At 49.0% G+C, this 23,665-nt stretch overlaps 1 protein-coding gene across 3 annotated transcripts in view; it reads right to left on the bottom strand.

The window, feature by feature from the left end:
- Window positions 1–23,665, bottom strand: part of svopl (SVOP-like) — a 180,152-nt gene that overhangs the window by 36,373 nt on the left and 120,114 nt on the right. For all 3 annotated transcript variants that reach the window (XM_072484285.1, XM_072484286.1, XM_072484284.1), the window contains 3 exons: window positions 19,592–19,720; window positions 18,461–18,534; window positions 8,591–8,778 (listed from right to left, as the gene is read on the bottom strand). In XM_072484285.1, coding sequence (XP_072340386.1) covers window positions 8,591–8,778; window positions 18,461–18,534; window positions 19,592–19,720 — 391 coding nt within the window. The remainder of the gene's footprint in view (window positions 1–8,590; window positions 8,779–18,460; window positions 18,535–19,591; window positions 19,721–23,665) is intronic.

The following is a 23,665-nucleotide window of genomic DNA, read 5'->3' as shown; positions in this document are numbered from 1 at the left end:
TTAAAGTCCAACAGGTTTGTTTCAAATCATTAGCTTTCGGAGCACTGCTCCTTCCTCAGGTGAGTCATTCACGAAATGTTGGACTTTAACCTGATGTTATAAGACTTCTTACTGTGCCCACCCCAGTCCAGCGCTGGCATCTCCACATCATGTCTCACACTGTAAGATGAGAGGCTATTTTCCAGAATAAAGGACCAGATTATCCATTTTAAGTGTCGCTTGCTCCCACCCCCGAACACTCCCCCAACCGCTCCCACCATGCAACACCCACCAGCGCCCCTCCACATAATACCCCCTCCTCCCCCAATAGCCCCCTCCACATAACTCCTCCCCCCCGCTCAAAATGCCCCACCATTGAACACCCACCAGCCCCCTCCATATAACACACCTTCCTCCCAACACGCCCCACCATGGAACCCCCCCCCCACTCCATGGAATAGCTACCCTCATGCAACACCCCACCCCCACTATGAAACATCCCCTCACCCCCACACAATATCCTCCCTCCCGAAGGGACAACTTTCCAATAGAATACTCCATCCAAGCCATTTTGCTGCCCCTCCTCTTCCCGGTGCTGCTCCCTGGCAGTGCAGAAACTTTATTCCTCATTGATGACAAAAGTTCCAGAAGGGAAGTTGGCGTAGGAATGTTGGAAGTGCAGTTGTTACTGTAGTGGGAGAGTGATGGAAGGAATGGATCTGGTTTCAGTGGCTGAATGGGATGTCTGACTTTCCTACAATTGTTGGTCAACTGAGTCATCATGCATCAAGGATGGGCCCTGGTGCTTTCTGGGACTGTTTGGTTCAGTTTGACGTCAGCTGGTCATTTGTTTCCCTTCTTCAGTTTGATCACCGTTCTCAGTATCCCATACGGGATGGAAAACGCACTAGGTATTTAGGAATGTTTTTTGATGGGGTAAATCAATTTTGACACGGTTTGGTGAACTCTTAAGAAGAGGCTCTAAACTCAAGAATGTCACCCAATAGGGGTGTTCGCACATGGCATCATGCACCCAAAACAGGGGTGAATGCAGAGTCCACAAGGGGCTGGATTTTCAGATCGTCACTCCTGCCAGAAAGTGACGTTACGGACTGGCCACTTGCAATCGTGGTGGAAATGAAAATTGCCAAGACAGACTGTCCATTCACAACACTGGTTTTAAAACTTGAGTGATGGGCTGAAAACCCACCTCAGGAGCTCATCAAAGGGAAAGAACGGTAAATATTCTGACAGATTTAGAAGGAGCACAGACGGAGGAAAGGGATGGATTGGATAGCTCCTTAAAGGAGCCAGCGCAAACAAAATGGGCCGAATGGTCTCATCCTTTTCTGCAATATTAATTCTCGCATTGGCAGGCGAATGTGTGAAGTAATTTGGATGCATTGTATTACAGAAATTGAGTTCATCCCAGAAATCTTAATAAGTCTGTGCTTTGTAGGGGTGAAGAAAACAGGCTTTGTGGGGTGAAATTACTCATTGTTTTTTCAATATTATATCACCAGCAATATGTCATTGCAATCTTTAAATGACAATGATAGCTTGTGACACACAGCTGAGCTGTTTGCTGCCAATACCAACTGATGGCTCTCATGTATCAGAAGTCAGTCTTTTTTTTCTTTCCTAATACCGGCCAAGAATGTGGCCGAATCTAACAGTAGCCTTTTCATTAAGTTTGCTAACACACGAGTGCTACTGGAACACTTGAAAACTTAACCTGCAAGCGATCTGATTCTCACCACACACTCAGTGCACACTCATGCCTAAATTTGCTAAATGCAAATGGTATTTGAATGGAACGGTCAGTTAAGGAGCTAAAGGGCGGCATAGTGGTTAGCTGTGCCACTGCTGCCTCACAGCGCCAGGGACCCAGGTTCAATTCCGGCCTTGGGTTGACTGCCTGTATGGAGCTCGCATATTCTCCCCGTGTCTGCATGGGTTTCCTCCGGGTGCTCTGTTTTCCTCCCACAGTCCAAAGATTTGCAGGTTAGGTGAATTGGCCATGATAAATTGCCCTTAGTGTCCAAAGGTTAGGTGGGGCTACAGGTTTGCGGGGAAATGGGCGGAGGTAGGGTGCGCTTTCAGAGGGTTAGTGCAGACCTGATGGGCCAAATGGCCTTCTTCTTCACAGTAAACAACCCCTTTGCTTGTCCGAAAGACATTTTTGTTATATTCCCCTGATCGGGCAATCTCATTTAGAAAGAAGGCATTTATATAGCGCTTTATACAAACCCTTTACAGCCAATGAGAGACCCTTGAGGTGCAATCACTTTTGTAATTTAACCCAAGTCATGCATCATACACTAACCCTTTGTCAAGCACAACCCTCAGCTCAGTATATAATTCTAGTAATTCTATTTCTTGTTGCGGTAAATTTAGTTGGATTCCTGGCACATTACTTTGATCAGCCAGTCCTTACAAATTCTTTGTGGCACAGAATTAAGAGGGAGCCTCCAAAAGTATAAATATAGCTGTTACATTTTGTTAATGGTACCTAGCTTCATGACTGTTATTTTAATAGGAAGTATTGTTCGGCCCAGTTTAAATAACCTGTTCGACAATGTTAGAATTCAGCAAAGGATGACTAAGAACTTGATAAAGGGAGAGAATAGAAAATAGGAGATTAGACTAGGAAGGGACATATAAACATATTGTACAAACTTCTGTTGATATTGAAAAAGGAAGGGATTAGGAAAGGTCAAAAATGGGCTTACGTGGAGGCAGACAGTAGAAATTATAATGTGGAATAAGGAAATGACAGAGATATTGGTCTAGATTTAGCACATCCAGTAAAGCTGTTATACTCAAAAGTTTATCATGGTACACAGGCTATAGTACACAGGCTATAGGCTATAGTACACAGGCTATAATACATGGTACACACACTGTAGTGCACACGCTACAATACACACACTGCAGTATATAAATATAAAAGCAAATTACTGCAGATGCTGGAATCTGAAACAAAAATAGAAAATACTGGACAACCTCTGCAGGTCTGACAGCATCTGTGGAGAGAAAAGGGAGCTATCGTTTCGAGGCTGGATGACTCTTGTCAAAGCTAGAGAGAACTGGAAATGGGGTCAGAATTATACTGTGGTGGAGGGGCGAGAAGCCGTGGGGCTGGATAGGGGGCCAGCGATCGACACATTGCAGTACACAGACGGTGGTACACACACTGTGATACACGCAGTGCGGTACACACACTGTAATGCACACGCTTCAGTGCACATGCTGCAGTGCACACGCTACAGTATGCACACTGTAGTATGCATGCGCTGCAGCAGACCCACTATAGTACATGCTACAGTACACACGTTGCAGTACACTCACTGCGGTAGACACACTGTGGTACACACATTGTCTGACGCTAATCCAATCCCTGGGCTAACCAACACTTACCTCACGGTGTTCTCTTTGTGTTGGACAAGGTCTTTACCAAGACTCGCTTCCACAGCCATATTTCCTTCCTCAGTGGCTGTCTTCGTCTCCAACTTACCCCACGGGGATTTCAACTTAAATTCCACCCTGCATGTAACCTCTAGGATTACAGGTACCTCCAGGATATACAAAATTCTTCCAACTGCTGCTCTCGCCGCATCCTGAAAGCCACACTCAGTGCCATGCGCCGCCACATGAAGACACTCGACATCTCTCTCCAGCAGCGCCGTCGTACTCTCTCTCAAAGCTGTCCCTGTCCCCAGTTTCATTTCATCCTTCGCGTCATTTGACGCCTTAACAAGAATCCAACTTCACTACTTACCTCATGGGTTCACTATTTCTTTTTTTTTTAAATTTAGAATACCCAATTAATTTTTTCCAATTAAGGGGCAATTTAGCGTGGCCAATCCACCTGCCCTGCACATCTTTGGGTTGTGGGGGCGAAACCCACACAAACAAAGGGAGAATGTGCAAACTCCACATGGACAGTGACCCAGAGTCGGCCTCTCTGTGGCCCACCATGGTAAAGGGTTCTGCCTGAAGGCTGCTGGAATTCTCACCACCGCATTGCAGTGGGCTCCTGCGTCAGCGGAGAGGGCTGCAGCAGACTGCACAATCCAGGCCATTAAGCGAATGCTGTGAATAGGTCTTCATCGTGGAAGACGCAAGAATGTTCTGGAAATAGGGGCCGGAGTTCTTCAGCCGTTCGCTGGTGGCGAGATTCTCTGGTCCCGCCGGCAGCACGCACCCGCCCACATGCTTCCCGGTGGGGTGGGGTGGCCTCAATGGGAATTTCCATTGACGGCGACGGGAGCAGAAAATCCCGCCATCAGCGTGCCACCTCCTGATGCCGAGAAACAAGCAGCAAAGAGGCAGGAGAGTCCGGTCCAGTGGGTCGGGTGACATTGACAGGCTTAAAGAAATGATTAGTAAAGAAGTAGCACTGGAGAAATTAATGGGGTTCATAGAATCTGAGGCACGGAGTCAGGCTCTTCGGCCCAAACTGGTCCATGCCAACCAAAAAGACCATTTATGCTAACCCCATTTGCCTGCATTTGGCCCATATCCCTCTAAACCTTTCCTATCCAAGTATCTGTCCAAATGCCTTTTAAATGTTGTCAATGTCCCTGCCTCGACCACTTCCTCCAGCAACTCATTCCACATACGTACCATCCTCGGTGTAAAAAGGCTGCTCCTCTTGTTCCCATTAATTTTTTCCCTTCTTACCTTAAACCTATGCCCTCTAGTTCTCGATTCCCCAACCCTGGGAAAAAGACTGAGTGCATTCACCCTATCCATGCCTCTCATGATCTTATACACCTCCTATAAGATCACCCTTCAGTCTCCTACACTTCAAAGAAAAAAGTCCTAGCCTGTCCAATCTCTCCCTATAACTCAGTCCCTTGAGTCCTGGCAACAGCCTTGTAAATCTCTTCTGCACTCTATACTTCTATACTCAATGCATGACAAGGCCAGCAAGCCAAAAGCCTTCTTCACTGCCCTATCTACCTGTGTGTCATGATATCCATATTAACATATCATGGTGCAATCACACACACACTGATGGACAGGTAGACGGACCAATCAACACACACACAACATCACAGCGAATCACCAGTGAGAGCACACGCACTATAAAACAGGGAACACCACAGTTCCCGGTCATTCCACCAGGAGATTGCTCAGAGCACAGAGCTCACAGCGTGCCACTCAGACATACACCATGTGCTGAGTGCCTCACTAAGATAGTGCTAGGGCTGGGTCCACAGGTTAGCTGGTGAAGTACAAACCACAGCCAGATTTAACAGTTATTATTGTACAGAATAATAAAACAGAGTTGTACCATCTACAACCGTGTTGGTTCGTTTGTGTATCGGAACACCCAACACGACACTGTGACTCCACCTTTCGAGCACCGTGCACCTGAACTCCAAGGTCTCTCTGTTCCATTTTCCTCCTCAAGGTCCTGCCATTTACCTTGAAAGCACTACCTTGATTTGACTTTCCAAAATGCAACACCTCACACTTATCGGTGTTGAACTCCATTTGCCATTTCTCGGCCTACTTCTCCAGCTGATCAAGATCCTGCTGCAATTTTTGATAATCTTCCTCATTGTCTACAATACCACCTATTTTAGTGTCATCTGCCAACTTACTGACCATGCCTTGTACTTTCTTTTCCAAATCTTTGATGTGGATAATAAACAGCAATGGGCCCAGCACCGACGCCAGAGGCACACCATTAGTCACAGGCCTCCAGTCCAACAAACATCCTTCCACCATTACTCTCTGCTTCCGACCATCAAGCCAATTGTATATCTAATTTGCCAGCTCTCCCTGGATTCCATGTGATCTAACCTTTCAGAGCAGCCTACCATGTGGAACTTTATCAAAGGCCTTACTGAAGTCCAAGTGGTGTTAAGTCATTGGATCTCTTGACGACACCCTAGGTTTTAAAGGGGTCGCGGCAGAGATAGTGGATGAATTGGTTTTGTTCCCCTAGAATTCCTTAGATTCGAGAATGGTCCCAGTGGAATAGAAGGTAGCAAACATAACCCTGCTGTTCAAGAAAGGGGGTAGAAAGAAAGTAAGGAACGATAGACCAGATAGCCTGACATCATGGGGAAAACACTACAATCTATTATTAGTGTCGTGATAACAGGGCCCTTCGTAAATCAGAATATGATGGGTGGAATCAACATGGATTGGTGAATAGAGCTGTGAACATTGCACGTATTCCACAACTGGGAACTAAAGTTACGGAAAAATGGATTAAATTAGTCCATCGCTATGACTCTTGTATAAAGTGTTCGTGTTAAATGTGTAAATATGTAGTCTACATCATCAGTGACATAAGGGCCGGAATTCTCCCTCGCCCACAGGTTTCCCTGCGTAGTGTGGCTTCAATGGGAAATCCCATTGACAAGTGGTGGGAGTATAGAATCCCACCACCAGCGAATGGCGTGCCGCTGAGAAACATTTGGCTGGTGAACTGGAGAATCCCGCCCAAGATCACATGAAAATAGAACATGGGAGAGATAGAACATAGAACACAGAACGATACAGCGCAGTACAGGCCCTTCGGCCCACGATGTTGCACCAAAACAAAAGCCATCTAACCTACACTCTGCCATTATCATCCATATGTTTATCCAATAAACTTTTAAATGCCCTCAATGTTGGCGAGTTCACTCCTGTAGCAGGTAGGGCATTCCACGGCCTCACTACTCTTTGCGTAAAGAACCTACCTCTGACCTCTGTCCTATATCTATTACCCCTCAGTTTAAAGCTATGTCCCCTCGTGCCAGCCATTTCCATCCAAGGGAGAAGGCTCTCACTGTCCACCCTATCTAACCCCCTGATCATTTTGTATGCCTCTATTAAGTCTCCTCTTAACCTTCTTCTCTCCAACGAAAACAACCTCAAGTCCATCAGCCTTTCCTCATAAGATTTTCCCTCCATACCAGGCAACATCCTGGTAAATCTCCTCTGCATCCGCTCCAAAGCCTCCACGTCCTTCCTATAATGCGGTGACCAGAACTGTACGCAATACTCCAAATGCGGCCGTACCAGAGTTCTGTACAGTTGCAACATGACCTCCTGACTCCGGAACTCAATCCCTCTACCAATAAAGGCCAACACTCCATAGGCCTTCTTCACAACCCTATCAACCTGGTTGGCAACTTTCAGGGATCTATGTACATGGACACCGAGATCCCTCTGCTCATCCACACTTCCAAGAACTTTACCATTAGCCAGATATTCCGCATTCCTGTTATTCCTTCCAAAGTGAATCACCTCACACTTCTCTACATTAAACTCCATTTGCCACCTCTCAGCCCAGCTCTGCAGCTTATCTATATCCCTCTGTAACCTGCTACATCCTTCCACACTATCGACAACACCACCGACTTTAGTATCGTCTGCAAATTTACTCACCCACCCTTCTGCGCCTTCCTCTAGGTCATTGATAAAAATGACAAACAGCAACGGCCCCAGAACAGATCCTTGTGGTACTCCACTTGTAACTGAACTCCATTCTGAACATTTCCCATCAACCACCACCCGCTGTCTTCTTTCAGCTAGCCAATTTCTGATCCACATCTCTAAATCACCCTCAATCCCCAGCCTCCGTATTTTCTGCAATAGCCTACCGTGGGGAACCTTATCAAACGCTTTGCTGAAATCCATATACACCACATCAACTGCTCTACCCTCGTCTACCTGTTCAGTCACCTTCTCAAAGAACTCGATAAGGTTTGTGAGGCATGACCTACCCTTCACAAAGCCATGCTGACTATCCCTGATCATATTATTCCTATCTAGATGATTATAAATCTTGTCTCTTATAATCCCCTCCAAGACTTTACCCACTACAGACGTGAGGCTCACCGGTCTATAGTTGCCGGGGTTGTCTCTGCTCCCCTTTTTGAACAAAGGGACCACATTTGCTATCCTCCAGTCCTCTGGCACTATTCCTGTAGTTCTATGTAGAGCCTCATGTTGAGTGTATATTGTACTTGGTTAGTATAACGTTCAGTGAAAGGTAGAGCTTAGCAACAGCCTTGCCTCCAGCATTGTCTGCAAGTCTGAACCCACGATCACCACATCCAAGACCCAAGGCAACAATAACAGAAAGTCTGAACCTGCAAAGTAGAGTCTGTTGTCCTCATTGTGAATGTGAATGAGGCCTGACATTCCCTTTTAGACTGAATGGTCTCTGTAATTAACAAGAATGCTGCTTCAGAATGGGCGAACTCCTTGCCAGTATTATTTATTGCTGGATCTTATTGCTTAATAATCTTACAATTCATGTCAGGTTATTGCACTGAAGTTCGAGCTTGTGCATCTGTTTGGGGAGGCTGTGATTTGTTTATCGCCACACAAATTTTATAGTAACATTAATCTGAATCTTTCATTCTTGACCTTGAGAGGTCTACTTTTTCTTTTGCCCTACCTGTCTAAAACTGCATCAGTATTATGCCATATTCTGCATTGAAGGCCTTTGACAGAGGCAGAACAGGAAAATCCTTCAGCTTTGAACATGCAAAGCTTAAGAGTCACATGGATTCAAGGTCGTGAAATCCAACAATTACATGCAACAGAAAGGATGAACGATAATAAAAATGTTATACAGAGGTATTGTTCTTACACAGGAATTCTCCCATAGTGCTGATGATCATGGTCTGGTAGTCTGCAGATTCGAACATCTTACAGTGGCAGGTCTCCAATGTATTGACTAAAGCCTTGCTCTCTCCTTTACTGCCACAGACGGGGTTGTTTTCCAATAGCTCTGAGCTGGTTAGAACCAACCCATAATAAGCAAATGCTGTTCCCAACCTAGAAAAACAAGGAGGTCAATTATCTGCTTTCAGTCGGTTTCAACTCAGGTTATTTCACCAAATAAATATCGGCATATTATTTCAGGAAATCTTCACAAAATAGCAGTGAATCATCTCAAGCCTGATTCAAGTGAGCTAAGCCAAGGAGAATCAGAGCTGGGATTCTCCGACCCCCCCACCGGGTCAGAAACTCCCCGGTGAGAGGTGCGAATTCCACCCTGCCGCCCCGATGGTGGCTGCCCTATTTTCCGCCGTTTTTCGGGCGGCGGCGGGATTCCCGCCACACCGATCGGGGCCCGTTGACAGCGCCCGCGGGGGGACTTCTTTCCTCCGTGCCGGGCCCCTCTAGGGCTCCGCCATATTGCCCGGGAGCCAGCGCGGAGAAGAGGACCCCCGCGCATGCGCGGAAATACGCTGGCCGGTCTGCGCATGCGTGGAAATACGCCGGCCGGTCTGCGCATGAGTGGAAATACGCCGGCTGGTCTGCGCATGTGTGGAAATACGCCGGCCGGTCTGCGTATGTGCGGAAATACGCCGGCCGGTCTGCGCATGCTTGGAAATACCGCGGCCGGTCCACGCATGCGCAAACCCGCTTCGGTGCCGGCTGGAGCAGCGGGGACTACTCCGGCGGCAACCTCGCCCCCTAGAAATGTGAGAATTCCTGACCTTGGGGGCCGTTGACGCCAGAGTCATTGGCGCTGGTTTTCCCGCCAGCGTGGGGACATAGCCCGATTTTCAGAGAATCCCGCCCCATGTGTCTCAGACCATCCAAATTGGCCCATTGCTTTCATGAACCCCTTCAGGCCTTCTTAAGACTGGCTGGTCATAAATACAAGACAAAGAAACATTTATTGGTCCAGAATTTGATGAAGGCCAGGTAAGGACGGAGATTTCCTTCCCGAAAGGACATTAGTGAACCAGATGGGTTTTTACAACAATTGACAATGGCTCCATGGTCACCAATAGACCTTTAATTCTAGATTGATTTTTTTAAATTGAATTCAAATTTCACCATCTGCAGTGGCGGGATTTGAATCTGGGTCCCCAGAGCGTTACCCTGGGTCTCTGGTTTACTAGTCCAGTGACAATACCACTCTGCCACCGCCTCCACAATTAATAGTGTGAATATTCAGGTCGTGAATTGTTGTTGGATTTAAAAATATTAAATTTAAGTAGAGTTTCTTACTATTCCATTCTGGCACTCTTTTCTCTCTCTTATTCCAATCTTTCATGCCTTCCATTTATTTTTCTTTTTGTGGCTGATTTGACATTTAATCCATCCTCCATTATTCAATGCTTTCTCTGTTTATTTCTGGAACCGTTAACCGTATTGCTTCAGAGGACACACTGTTACATTGCTCGCCAAGGTCTCAGATGCCTAGCCGCCCTCATTGTGTCATTATCAACATTACACAGCGGGCAACCTTGTGGGCAAAAAATGTTAGAAACTAAACTTTCACCAGATGCCCAGTTTCAGCAAGATCTAGGCGTTATTGCTCAAATGTAGCCTGTCATGTTCTGTAGACTGGCCGAAGTGAAGGAGGTGAACAAACTGTGGTAAGATAACAAGGATAAATTAACTAACAAACAACTAATACTAAACAACTCTTGTGGAACTTCTGCAAATATGTCTATCTCCCAGCACGATCAACCCCCTACTCCCAGAGTTGACGTGATGAGTTTATAATGCCACCCAGTGGTCGGAGGTTGTGCATAACATGGTGTACAAACTTACATTATTCATATCATCACATAGCCAAAAATAAAGGGACATCTTTTGCCCCATGGGCCTTTAGTGCAAAAATGCTGCTTTTGGACGGTTTAACATGTTGCATTTGTGGAACACTGAAACCTCTTTATCTCATCACTTATTGCGATTAATATGATAGCCAGTGGAATTCAAAGACCATGGGGTCAATTCTCCATCCAGCGACACTGGAATCGCGAAAGTCGTGGCCGGGGAATGGGCCGTTGGGTCGGGGGTGGCCCCCGGGACTGGAGTCTCCAGGCATGGACCACCACTGCGAAGTCTGCAAGGCAGACATCTTGCTGTGCACCCCACTGACTGCCCACCATGGCCCTGGTGCGCAGAGTAGCAGTGGCCATATGGGTACCCCCATCCCACCACCCATGCACTCCACCCCCCCCACCACACCGACCAAGACTACTCCCCCCCAAACTGGACTCCACCCGCCGGCGGGGTATCATGCACCCATCCAACAGTACTACAGTAGCCCCTACAAGAGGACGCCAGACCAGGGCCGCTGAACATACCTCAGGCACGGGTAGGGTCAACCACTGGTACCCCGGCTGGCAGGGACGGGTGCTCGGTACCGAAGGGGTCAGGGGTGCAGTGCGGAGGGCAGAATGTCAGGCGGAATGGCCGGGGGTGGGTTACAGGATGGGAGAGGAGGGGGTGTGGAGAGCGGGACATGCACAGGAAGGGGCTGGAGTGCAGGCTGGGGCCACAGTGTAGCCCTTTGGACCAGGTTGGGCACCAGTGTACGCACCATGCTACTACCTTTCACCCCCTGCAAACAATGGACTTCGCAATCCAGCCAGGAATGATGGCTTTCGTCCTGCCCGCCACAGCCATGGAGGATACACTGAGGCTGTACGAGCAGAAGCTGCTTGGGGAAGACCCTGCAGCAGTGGAGCCTGCCCCAGAGGAACAGGAGGCAGCCGGTGAGGATGCAGAGCCAGCTGCACAACAGGCTGAGGAGGAGGTGGGAAGGAGGCGCTGCATCAGCGCTCGTCATTCATGGACTTGCGTGTCGCCGAGGACTCCAGCTGAGCAGGGAGACAGTGCGACATATCTGCTGGATCATGGTGCACCTGAAACTGCAGAGGTTACGGGAGAGGACACCCGCTCTCAGTGACCGTCAAGGTGACAACCGCCCTGACCTTTCACGCAACGGTGTCCTTCCAGGAATTTCGTAGACCTCGGTGGATAGGTGCATCCGTGCCGTGAGGAGGCTCTATATGCCCAGTCAGTGCAATACATCAGCCTGAATGTGGACGAATCCCACCATGATGCCCGGACAGCGGGGTTCTCCGCCATTCCATCACCCGGTCCCACCGAACCCTTAGAGTGGTGGATGTAGCGATGGAGTGTGGGGGAGGGATACAAAGATGATGTGCGGAGTCTGACCTGGGGGCCACAGCCTGTGACCACCTCCACTGTCTACCCATACCAAAAGGGCTCGCTTCATCGTCAGGTGACCCTGCAACACATGAGACATGATGCAAGATTGGATCGCGGGTTGGGGTGGTGTGGGGGTGGTGAAGAGGATGGGGGGGGGGGGGGGGGTGTCATGCCATGGGAAACCGTAGCGCTTTGTGGTGTCTCACTTGGTAATGGGGGGGCCGCAGGTCCGGCGATCTTCCTCTTTCTCTGGTTATGTGCCACTTTCTCCTTGGGGGGGGGGGGGGGGGGGGGAGGAAAGAGACAGAAAGTGCACACTGCCAGACTGGAGGATGCGGGCAGCACAGGGGGTGGGCTGCTGGTAGCTTTCGTGGCCAGGGCACCCAGCTACAGCGGCCGGTATGGATTCTGGCATGTGATGCAGGGTGGGGAGCGCGCGCACTGCCAGCGGGTGGGGTTCGGTCACCCTCCAGGTTGCGGGGGGGGGGGGGGGGGGATACACGCATTTGGGAAGGGGGTTGGTGCCAGGCATACAGCGCTGCCTACTCACCCTAGCCGCCCTGGGGTCATGCAGCTTTTTCCAGCACCGTTATCCGGTTCCCGTTGGGTGTGAGGGGGGGTCACTGCCACCTGCGCCCATGTCCAGTGGATGGCAGCCTCCTCCCAACCCCGGGGAAACAGGGTGGCCCGCCTCTCCTCCACGGAATGCAGCAGGGTCTCCAGCTCTGCGTCCGCAAACCGGGCTGCCGCTCTCCGTGCTGCCACCTTGCTGGCTGGGGTGAATGCGTGTGGCGGGTGGAGTGCTGATCTGTGGCTGCAGCTTCTCAGCCGCTCGAGTGGCAATCCAGCCCCCGGCGATCGTACACGGTTTTTCATTGGAATCGATCGAGTTCCACCTGGCGCCAGTCCCGGTGTCAACACTTAGTTTCTGAAACGGAGAATCCCGCCCCACCTTTCTTGAGTCATGCATGTTGGATAAGAATGTTCCCAAATAAATGTTTAGGATGATCACCATAGGTCACATCCCATTCAATTTCCAGCAGCTGGCCAAACAATTCTTGTCACCACCATAATTGTGTTATACCATTCAAGGGCAGCACGGTAGCATTGTTGATAGCACAATTGCTTCACAGCGCCAGGGTCCCAGGTTCGATTCCCAGCTGGGTCACTGTCTGTGTGGAGTCTGCACTTCCTCCCCGTGTCTGCGTGGGTTTCCTCCGGGGGCTGCGGTTTCCTCCCACAGTCCAAAGACGTGCAGGTTAGGTGGATTGGCCATGATAAATTGCCCTTCGTGTCCAAAAAGGTTCGGAGGGGTTATTGGGTTACGGGGATAGGGTGGAAGTGTGGGCTTAAGTGGGTCAGTGCAGACTCGATGGGCCGAACGGCCTCCTTCTGCACTGTATGTTTTATGTTAACTATATCTATGGTAGACTGAGATTTCACAGGCTGGATTCTCCGATTCTGGGGCTATGTCCCCATGCCAGCGTGGGAACGGTGGCGCTTTATGGCAGAAAGAATGTCGCAAAACGGCCACCGATTTCCCGTTTTGCTGGGGCTAGCAGCAAGGCAGCGTAGAGCACCCGTCTCTAGCTGCTGATACGCCCCGGAAAATTGCCGAGACCGTGGTCGCGCATGCCGGCGGCCTGCAGTGGCCACACCGTTCTACATGGCGGAGGTTGCTGGCAGAACGGAGGGAGAATCCCGCCGCCATAGAATTCACCCCATGCATGGTCAGTTTGGCACCCACTCTTTATCTGCCCATTGCTGCTCTGTGACACACAGTCATACCTGAAGTTGTACAATTCTTTCACTAGATGGCGTACCCAAAGCTCCCAAAGGTGCAGGTCCCACCTCAATCCCCACAATACTAACATACTCGGAGGGAATCTCCCCATTATCCTGGCTTCTTATAGAATTTACATAGAATTTACAGTGCAGAAGGAGGTCATTCGGCCCGTCGAGTCTGCATCGGCCCTTACAAAGAGCACCCTGATGCGCTAAGCGTCAAGAACCACAAAGACATGTGAGACTTTAACTCAGGCTTTAATATACTACATGGGAGGCTTACCCGACACAGACGACCCCAGAAAGAATGGGGGCTGTCCCAGAAGAGGTTCTTATACTGACTCCCGGGGGAGTGGCTAAGGCGGAGCTCTCCGTGGCCAGGTCGGGTTACCTACCAGTGACCGAACCTCTGCAGAGTTACAGTACAATACACAGTATTACAGGGCCACGTTACGCACAACTATTATATACTATGTACAATGGTAGGGAGGTACAGTGGTGTATCACCACATTCACCCCTTGTTTAGAAGTAAGTCCGGGGTGAAAATTCGGAGCAGTGAACAGAGTCCATCAGGAGGTTCCGTGTCGTCAAAGGTCGAGACGAACGATGGGTTTGGTCGATCTCTTTGAACGTCGGAGCTGCGGCGCTGAGGTAGTGTCCGGCGGTATCCGTGCGGTCGGTGGTGCTGGTCCGCGAGGCGGCATGACTTCCCCCACCGCTTCGGCTGGCTCGAGGCGAAACTGCGGGATGACAGCGGCTGGCACGGAGTAGTAACAGGCCGAGGGATCGACGGGAGCAGAGAGGGAGTGGGGTGGAGGTTGCGGGGCGAGGGCGTAAATAGAATTAACAGTTCGTGCATACCGGCTTTTGAGCTTCACGATGGCATCGGCATAGGTCGTTGTTCCCGTGATGAGGTCGAAAAGCCCGTAGTCGAGCCGTGAGCACAGGAGATTGAGTCGGTCGGCGTCCGTTTTGGCGAAGGCGGAGGATGCTTCCAGGTAGGCCTCGAAACACCGGAGCCAGCAGTTGAAAAGGTGATCCGCGCGTGGAGCGTGGGGGTCGAGCGAGAGCTTGTCGGGTTTCAGAGCAGCCTCCATTATAACTGTAGTATATTAAATTGATGCGCTAAGCGTCAAGAACCACAAAGACATGTGAGACTTTAACTCAGGCTTTAATATACTACATGGGAGGCTTACCCGACACAGACGACCCCAGAAAGAATGGGGGCTGTCCCAGAAGAGGTTCTTATACTGACTCCCGGGGGAGTGGCTAAGGCGGAGCTCTCCGTGGCCAGGTCGGGTTACCTACCAGTGACCGAACCTCTGCAGAGTTACAGTACAATACACAGTATTACAGGGCCACGTTACGCACAACTATTATATACTATGTACAATGGTAGGGAGGTACAGTGGTGTATCACCACACACCCTATTCAAGCCCACGTCTCTATCCTATCCCCGTAACCCAGTAACCCCCACTTAACCTTTATTTGGACATGAAGAGCAATTTAGCATGGCCAATCCACCTAACCCGCACATCTTTGGGCTGTGGGAGGAAACCGGAGCACCCGGAGGAAACCCACGCAGACACGGGGAGAACGTGCAGACAGTGACCCAAGCTGGGAATCGAACCTGGGACCCTGGAGCTGTGAAGCAACTGTGCTAACCACTGTGCTACCGTGCTTCTAATGGGTAACGGCACAGGAGATGCAGAAGAATTTGAAACAATCCTGGTCATTGTTGCAATTACAGGGAGAAATTCATTGACAGATGGGCCTCCCTCTGCACTGTAAATTCTATGATTCTAGATCTGCGATAGTGAACTCCATTGCTCGAGTAGCCAAGTTCCTCAGCACTGCCAGTGGTGACATTGAGCCGCAATGATGTTGATCACAAGACTTCTGAGGTAGGATGATCTGGCCATCAACTTTCCCTGTGTAACTCATAAATCTGGATAGTGGTTCAATCTATAGACCTTCGGTAAACTGGGAGCCAGAATCATGGGGAGGTGGTGGCGTAGTGGTATTTCATTCAACTAGTAAACCAGAGACCCAGAGTAATGTTCTGGGGACTGGGGTTCAAATCCCACCATTGCAGATGGTGAAATTTGAATTCAATAAAAATCTGCAATTAAAATCTAGTGGTGGCCATGGAACCATTGTCAATTGTTGTAAAGACCCATATGTCCTTTCACTAATGTCCTTTCGGGAAAGAAATCTGCCGTTATTACCTGGTCTGGCCTACATGTGACTAGAGACACACAGCAATGTGGTTGACTCTTAACTGCCCCCTCAAGGACAATAAATGCTGGCACAGCCTGCGACGCCCACCTGCCCAAACACAGGGGAATTGAAGACTTACTGATACGACCCAATGTTCTGATGGGTCAGCACACTTGCCAAGCACAGCAGATTACCCACTGTTCCCAGGTTTCACCGCCAGCCTGTGCTAACTTGGCTACTCTCATAGGGCTGAATTTAGTGAAAACTGCCGAAAAGGGTTTCATGGGGGAAGGGTCATTAAAATCGGGCGGGGACGGAAATAGGAATTCAGATGGACAAAATTGATGGCTGAATGAAATGACTAAGGCAGCATCAACGGGAAGGAAACCAACAATGATAGTAAAGAAGGTTGTTAACGTTCAATTGCATGTTGCTGAACGGTGTTCAACGTACCGTTTGCAATGGAGCAAACAACGAATGGGAAGTATGGGCTAATAGACCCCCGACAAGTGAAATCTAATGGTGCTGAAGCCTGGAGTCGGAAAGTCGCCTCATTGCTTCCCCTCACAGGAAGACGGAAGGACTTCATAAAATTGCAGTTCGAGGGTCAGAGGTCAGAGGAGCAGGGGCTGATGGGACAGTCTGAGGGTCACAGGTAAGAGGGGAAGGGGCTGATGGGACAGTCTGAGGGTCACAGGTCAGAGGGGAAGGGGCTGACGAGACAATTTGAGGGTCACAGGTGAGAGGAGCATGGGCTGATGGGACAGTCTGAGGGTCACAGGTCAGAGGGGAAGTGGCTGGGGGCAGTCGGAGGGTCACAGAATGGAACTCAGATCTAGAGCAGCAGCCAGTCATTAGTTGCCAACTTAAATTCAGTAAAGCATGACATCTTCGGAATTGGAGCCTGGGTTAGGTGGATTGGCCATGATAAATTGCCCTTCGTGTCCAAATTGTCCTTAGTGTTGGGTGGGGTTACTGGGTTATGGGGATAGGGTGGAGGTGTTGACCTTGGGTAGGGTGCTCTTTCCAAGAGCCGGTGCAGACTCGATGGGCCGAATGGCCTCCTTCTGCACTGTAAATTCTATGATAAATTCTATGATAAATATATGGGGCGAGATTTTCCACTCCCGTGCCGGTTGGGAGAATCGCCTGGGCCGCCAAAATTTCCGGGGACGCCGGTCCGACGCCCTCCCGCGATTCTCCCAAGCGGCGGGAACGGCCCGGTCGGGTTTCGCGGGCCGCAGGCCGGAGAATCGGCGGAGACACACAAAATGGCGATTCTCCGGCACCCCCGCTATTCTCAGGCCCGGATGGGCCGAGCGGCCAGGCCAAAACGGCGGGTTCCCCCCGGCGCCGTACACACCTGGTCGCTGCCGTCGTGAATGTTGCGTGAACACTGGGGGGGCGGCCTGCTGGGGGGGGGGGGGGGGTATCCTGCACCGGGGGGTACCTCAAATGTGGCATGGCCCGCGATTGGTGCCCACCGATCGTCGGGCCGTCCTCTCTGAAGGAGGATCTCCTTCCTTCTGCGGCCCCGCAAGATCCGTCCGCCATCTTCTTGCGGGCTGGACCTAGAGAGGACACATGACGCCAGTTATGCAGCGCCGGCCGCGTCATCTATGCGGCGCCGCCTTTACGCGGGCGACAAGGCCTGGCGAGTGTAGATGACGCAGCCCCGATCCTAGCCCATTGTCAGGGCCAGAATCGGTCGGGATCGGGGCCGTTTCGCGCCGTCATGAACCTCGACGGTGTTCACGACGGCGCGGCCACTTCGGCGCGGGAGTGGAGAATCCCGCCCATGATTTCCCCAAAATAATCCAAGAGCAGCATATGTTTACATTCTAGAATCTTACAGTGCCCTGGTGTGGAACAAGAGTAAGGCTGTTTTGTCTACAAACAGTAGAACTCATAACTTGGCCTTCCCTTTTTAATGGAGATCATAATGTTGGACATGAGAGCAGAGCTGCACTGAGGGGAGGTTGGGGGGGGGGGGGGGGGGGGGGGGGGTCTCTAAAGGCACTTTTATCAATGGAATCAGCCAAACAGCCCATCCCTGCCACATAATTGGGAAGCATTCGCGCATCACATTCATTAAGTGGCCAGCTGCCAATCGATCAGGCTGGGCCAGCTCTTTCCCACTCGCTCGGGAATCCCGCTGATCTCAGTGGGACCCTTATCTCCTGGACTAAATTCCTCCCATGGTTACACCCGCCTCAACGTGATGTGCAACAACTCGCTACTCCTGCTTACTGACTACCAGCCCCAGCTGGCAAATCGAGCTGAAAGGCAGGCGGGTGACAGCAGTGGGCTAAGCCATGATGCCTTTCACAGTTCAATGTCCCAAACCTGGCCATTTAGATTCCCAACTGAAGAATGGCCAGGCAGGGGTGGGGTGGGATGGGGGGAGGGGCACCAAATGTTCCTCAGTGCTCGTGGAGTCTGTGACACATGAAGGGATGAAGAAAGAAGAGCTGCACTCAGGAGTATTTACATGTGTGTTTGAACATCTGAAAGTAGGCGGCACTTACCAGATGAACCAGGACTGTAGTGTTGTGCGTCTGAACTCTGTGTCTACCAAGTCGAAAAGCCGTCCCTTTTTTGGCTAGACAAAAAAGAAATCCATTTCAGAAATGTGTCAAAGCTATTGTTTCTCTCAGTAAAGTTCAGCTGAGATTATCCTATCGCAATGATGACCTATGTCCATACCCAATTGGTGCAGCTTTCTCCAGCACTGGGATTTGATACCTAGCCCCTGTTGTATTCTCAGTAACTGGGCAGTTTGTGCAGCCAACACACTGAGGGGACATATTTCCAGCTCCTAGAGGCCCAATCAATGGCATGATCTATTGCGTGGTGTACTGGGGACATCTTAACAATAATAATATAATAATAATCGCTTATTGTCACAAGTAGGCTTCAATGAAGTTACTGTGAAAAGCCCTTAGTCGCCACATTCCAGCGCCTATTCGGGGAGACCGGTACGGGAATTGAACTGGCCTTGTTTTGCATTACAAGCCACCTGTTTAGCCCACTGTGCTAAACCAGCCCCTTTCTTCACCGCTTTAAAAAACCCACCAGAAGCCTCACCTTTTCGTCCGAGGTTTTGGTCACCTCCCAAGCGCTCCCATCTTGGCTCATCATAGAATCAAATCAGAGAATCCCTACAGGGCAGAAGGAGGCCATTCGACCCATCAAGTCTGCACGGACCCTCTGAAAGAGCTCCCCTACCTAGGCCCGTGCCCCCACCCTATCCCTGTAACCCAGTAACCTTTTGGACGCTAAGGGGCAATTTCGCCTGGCCAATCCACCTAACCTGCACATCTTTGGACTGTGGGAGTAAACCGGAGCACCCGGAGGAAACCCACGCAGGCACGGGGCGAACGTGCAAACTGCACACAGTTAGCCACTCAAGATCGAACTGAAACCCGGGTCACTGTAGCTGTGAGGCAGCAGTGCTAACCACTGTACCACCATGCTATGAGCCTATTTTACAGTTACTTATTTCCAATGGTTTTCCTAATCGGCACTCTAAAAAACAATCGCCCCGCACCCCTCCAAATGTCTTATTTAACATATAACTCTGGTGATATATCAATGTAATCTTCTCCAACAACTAGGAATTTACTTGCATGAGCAAGAGGGTGATTTTTGTGTCTTACCGTTTCAATTTCTGTCAAAGAGCCCGGAGGGAGGCAGGAACGATTCATCTTTGCAATGTAGTTCAGGGTCTTATTCGCAAGCTGAGGGTTTCCCTCAGAGACGTAGTAGCGGGCGGATTCTGGAATACACTGAAAAAAAGAGCAGCTGGTGGAATTTAAATTCAATCCTTAAATCTGGAATATAAAGCTAGCCTCAGTAATGGCGATCACGAAATTATCAATTGCTGCAAAGATCCACCTGGTGAATGGATAGTGGTGGTGAATGAATTGACATGTCTATGGGCTGGCTCGATGATGATTAGACAGAGGGGAGTGACTATAGTGATGAACAGGTGGATGATGGGATGGACTGTCGGGCAGGTCGAACGCGTCCCCTGACCAACCAAATAGGTGATCAACATTGTTAGCAACTTGGAAAGAGGAACAAACCACTTGAGACATATACGGTCATAGTTTCAGGATAAAGGGTGGCAGATTTAAAGCAGAGACGAGGAGAAATTACTTCTCTTAAAGGTTCACGAATCTGTGGAATTCACTACCCCAGAGTGCGACAGATGTCGGGATATTGAGTAAATTTAAGGAAGCGGTGGATAGATTTTTAATTAGCAATGGTTGAAGGGTTACGGAGAACGGGCAGGAAAGTGGAATTGAGGCCGAGATGATCAATCGCATTGAATGGCGGAGCAGGTTCGAGGGATTGATTGTCTAATCCTGCTCCTGGTTCTTGTCATGATGTGGAGATGCCGGCATTGGACTGGGGTGAGCACAGTACGAAGTCTTACAACACCAGGTTAAAGTCCAACAGGTTTGTTTCGATGTCACTAGCTTTCGGACCGCTGCTCCTTCCTCACCTGAAAGCTAGTGACATCGAAACAAACCTGTTGGACTTTAACCTGGTTCTTGTGTTCAACCTCTTCTGGAGAGCAAGGTAGAACGCTCGCCAAGAACTGTTCCTTCAGGAGTTAAAGAGTTGCTCACTGGTTGTGGAGGCAATGGTATACATAGCCAAAAAAAACAGAGTCAGTCAGGCAGACCATGAAACAGTTATGGATATAGCCCGCATTGAAACCACAGATCAGGACAGGTCTCTGTATAACACAAATTAATACAGATCGCCCAACTAGCATCAACCATTTTCCATTGCACTACTAGGACACTGCTGGCTGATCCCTACTTAAAGGCATGTAACCACATTTGCCATCTGTTGGGCAGCTCCGAGCTCTAGAACATTCTTGAATATTTGGTACAGTGCTGGGTGGTTTTGCTCACAGCTGCTTTTATGAATAAGCAATTGAACACACCTAAAATATAAAGCACACTTTATTCAGTTCATGTCTCTCCCTTCTACTGTTACAAATGATTATCTTCTAACATTTCCAACAGAAACATGGAAGAAATTCCACACCCAGGTTGCAAACACTTATTCTTTGTTCCTTAAACTGGGGCATCATTTCAATTTCTTTGGCGAATTCCTGCTTTTTCAGCAACGACTAGAGATTTCTGCAGAATTTCGAACAATTCAATCAAAATACTCATCTTGGAACCCGAACCCTGTTGTGAATTATTTGCAGGGTGTTTTTCAATTCTTTCAGTTTTCCTGACATATCTAAGTGCCGGTGAATTCTTCAAGTGAATGTTTCAAAGTCTAAGCTGAGACCGAAGCAAAACGCGACAAGCTGCGATTTGAATTCATCAAAGAATGATTATTCTTACAATCGCGCAGTTAATAATAATCATAATAATAATCACTTATTGTCACAAGTAGGCTTCAATGAAGTTACTGTGAAAAGCCCCTAGTCACCACATTTCGGCGCCTGTTCGGGGATGCCTGTACGGGAATTGAACCCACACTGCTGGCATTGTTCTGCATTACAAGCCAGCTGTTTAGCCCACTGTGCTAAACCAGCCCCTTGTTGAAACAAGCACTGATCTCAGAGGTCGCACGTTGGGTCACTGGCCCTTGTGTCAGCTGTTAGCAAAGGCAATGAGGGACACTTTACTGGACTTTGGTCTGGTGGTCACACTTCTGGTTGTTATCCTTGTTGTCAAAGGTCCAGATCTTAGCGGAGGACAGAATTGGGCACAGTTATAATGTACTCTCCAGTCAATAACCTAGTCAGCACTTACTGTTGCTGTGGCACCTGATGGGTTTGGCATGGTGTGATAGACAGTCAGCTGACCAGAGCTATACTCCTGGCTATGCCTTGTTGTGCATCCCAATAAGCTTCACTACAATGGAACTATATTACTTGCGTACATATTGGTCAAATTTCAACACAGACTAAACTCCAATAGCACTCCATCTCCACACCAGTTCAGGACTCCGACCTCCTGTTACAGCTAATGTAAGTGATTCAACTCAACTGTGTAATGTTCTCTATGTTCACGGATGGCGATGACTTTGTGGTTAAATCAATTAGAGAACATACGGCTTTGTTAAAGAACAAAACTATTTATTAACTAACTAAACACTACAAAGGTTTCTACGATGTGAACGATAAGTACAGTTGGATATTATGGCTAAATACAAATAAGATTTTCTAGTGCGCTGGAAGTTAATGGGGTTTTGGCTGGAATGCCACATTTTCCACACTCGCTTGCAATGGGTCCCCCACGGATGAGCAAGAGAATCTCGCCCTCCATCTCGATCTCTCCAGGAATAGTGCCAGAAGACTGGAGGATAGCAAATGTTGTCCCCTTGTTCAAGAAGGGGAGTAGAGACAACCCCGGTAACTATAGACCAGTGAGCCTTACTTCTGTTGTGGGCAAAGTCTTGGAAAGGTTTATAAGAGATAGGATGTATAATCAACTGGAAAGGAATAATTTGATTAGAGATAGTCAACACGGTTTTGTGAAGGGTAGGCCGTGCCTCACAAACCTTATTGAGTTCTTTGAGAAGGTGACCAAACAGGTGGATGAGGGTAAAGCAGTTGATGTGGTGTATATGTATTTCAGTATAGCATTTAATAAGGTTCCCCACGGTAGGCTACTGCAGAAAATACGGAGGCTTGGGATTCAGGGTGATTTAGCAGTTTGGATCAGAAATTGGCTAGCTGGAAGAAGACAAAGGGTGGTGGTTGATGGGAAATGTTCAGACTGGAGTCCAGTTACTAGTGGTCTACCACAAGGATCTGTTTTGGGGCCACTGCTATTAGGCGGGAACTGAAGAACATAGATTGGGGGCGGATGTTTGAGGGCAAATCAACATCTGACATGTGGGAGGCTTTCAAGTGTCAGTTGAAAGGAATTCAGGACCGGCATGTTCCTGTGAGGAAGAAGTATAAATACGGCAAATACTTCAGTGGTAGGGAAATTACTGGAGAGAATTCTTCGAGACAGGATCTACTCCCATTTGGAAGCAAATGGACGTATTAGTGAGAGGCAGCATGGTTTTGTGAAGGGGAGGTCGTGTCTCGCTAACTTGATAGAGTTTTTCGAGGAGGTCACAAAGATGATTGATGCAGGTAGGGCAGTGGATGTTGTCTATATGGACTTCAGTAAGGTCTTTGACAAGGTCCCTCATGGTAGACTAGTACAAAAGGTGAAGTCACACGGGATCAGGGGTGAGCTGGCAAGGTGGATACAGAACTGGCAAGATGGATACAGAACTGGCTAGGTCATAGAAGGCAGAGAGTAGCAATGGAAGGATGCTTTTCTAATTGGAGGGCTGTGACCAGTGGTGTTCCACAGGGATCAGTGCTGGGACCTTTGCTGTTTGTAGTGTATATAAATGATTTGGAGGAACATGTAACTGGTCTGATTAGTAAGTTTGCAGACGACACAAAGGTTGGTGGAATTGCGGATAGCGATGAGGACTGTCAGAGGATACAGCAGGATTTAGATTGTTTGGAGACTTGGGCGGAGAGATGGCAGATGGAGTTTAATCCGGACAAATGTGAGGTAATGCATTTTGGAAGGTCTAATGCAGGTAGGGAATATACAGTGAATGGTAGAACCCTCGAGTATTGAAAGTCAAAGAGATCTATGAGTACAGGTCCACAGGTCATTGAAAGGGGCAACACAGGTGGAGAAGGTAGTCAAGAAGGCATACGGCATGCTTGCCTTCATTGGCAG

The sequence above is a fragment of the Scyliorhinus torazame genome, chromosome 19 (genome assembly GCF_047496885.1).
Source record: "Scyliorhinus torazame isolate Kashiwa2021f chromosome 19, sScyTor2.1, whole genome shotgun sequence".
NCBI classification, from domain to species: domain Eukaryota; kingdom Metazoa; phylum Chordata; class Chondrichthyes; order Carcharhiniformes; family Scyliorhinidae; genus Scyliorhinus; species Scyliorhinus torazame.
This window is presented reverse-complemented; position numbering and strand designations above follow the sequence as displayed.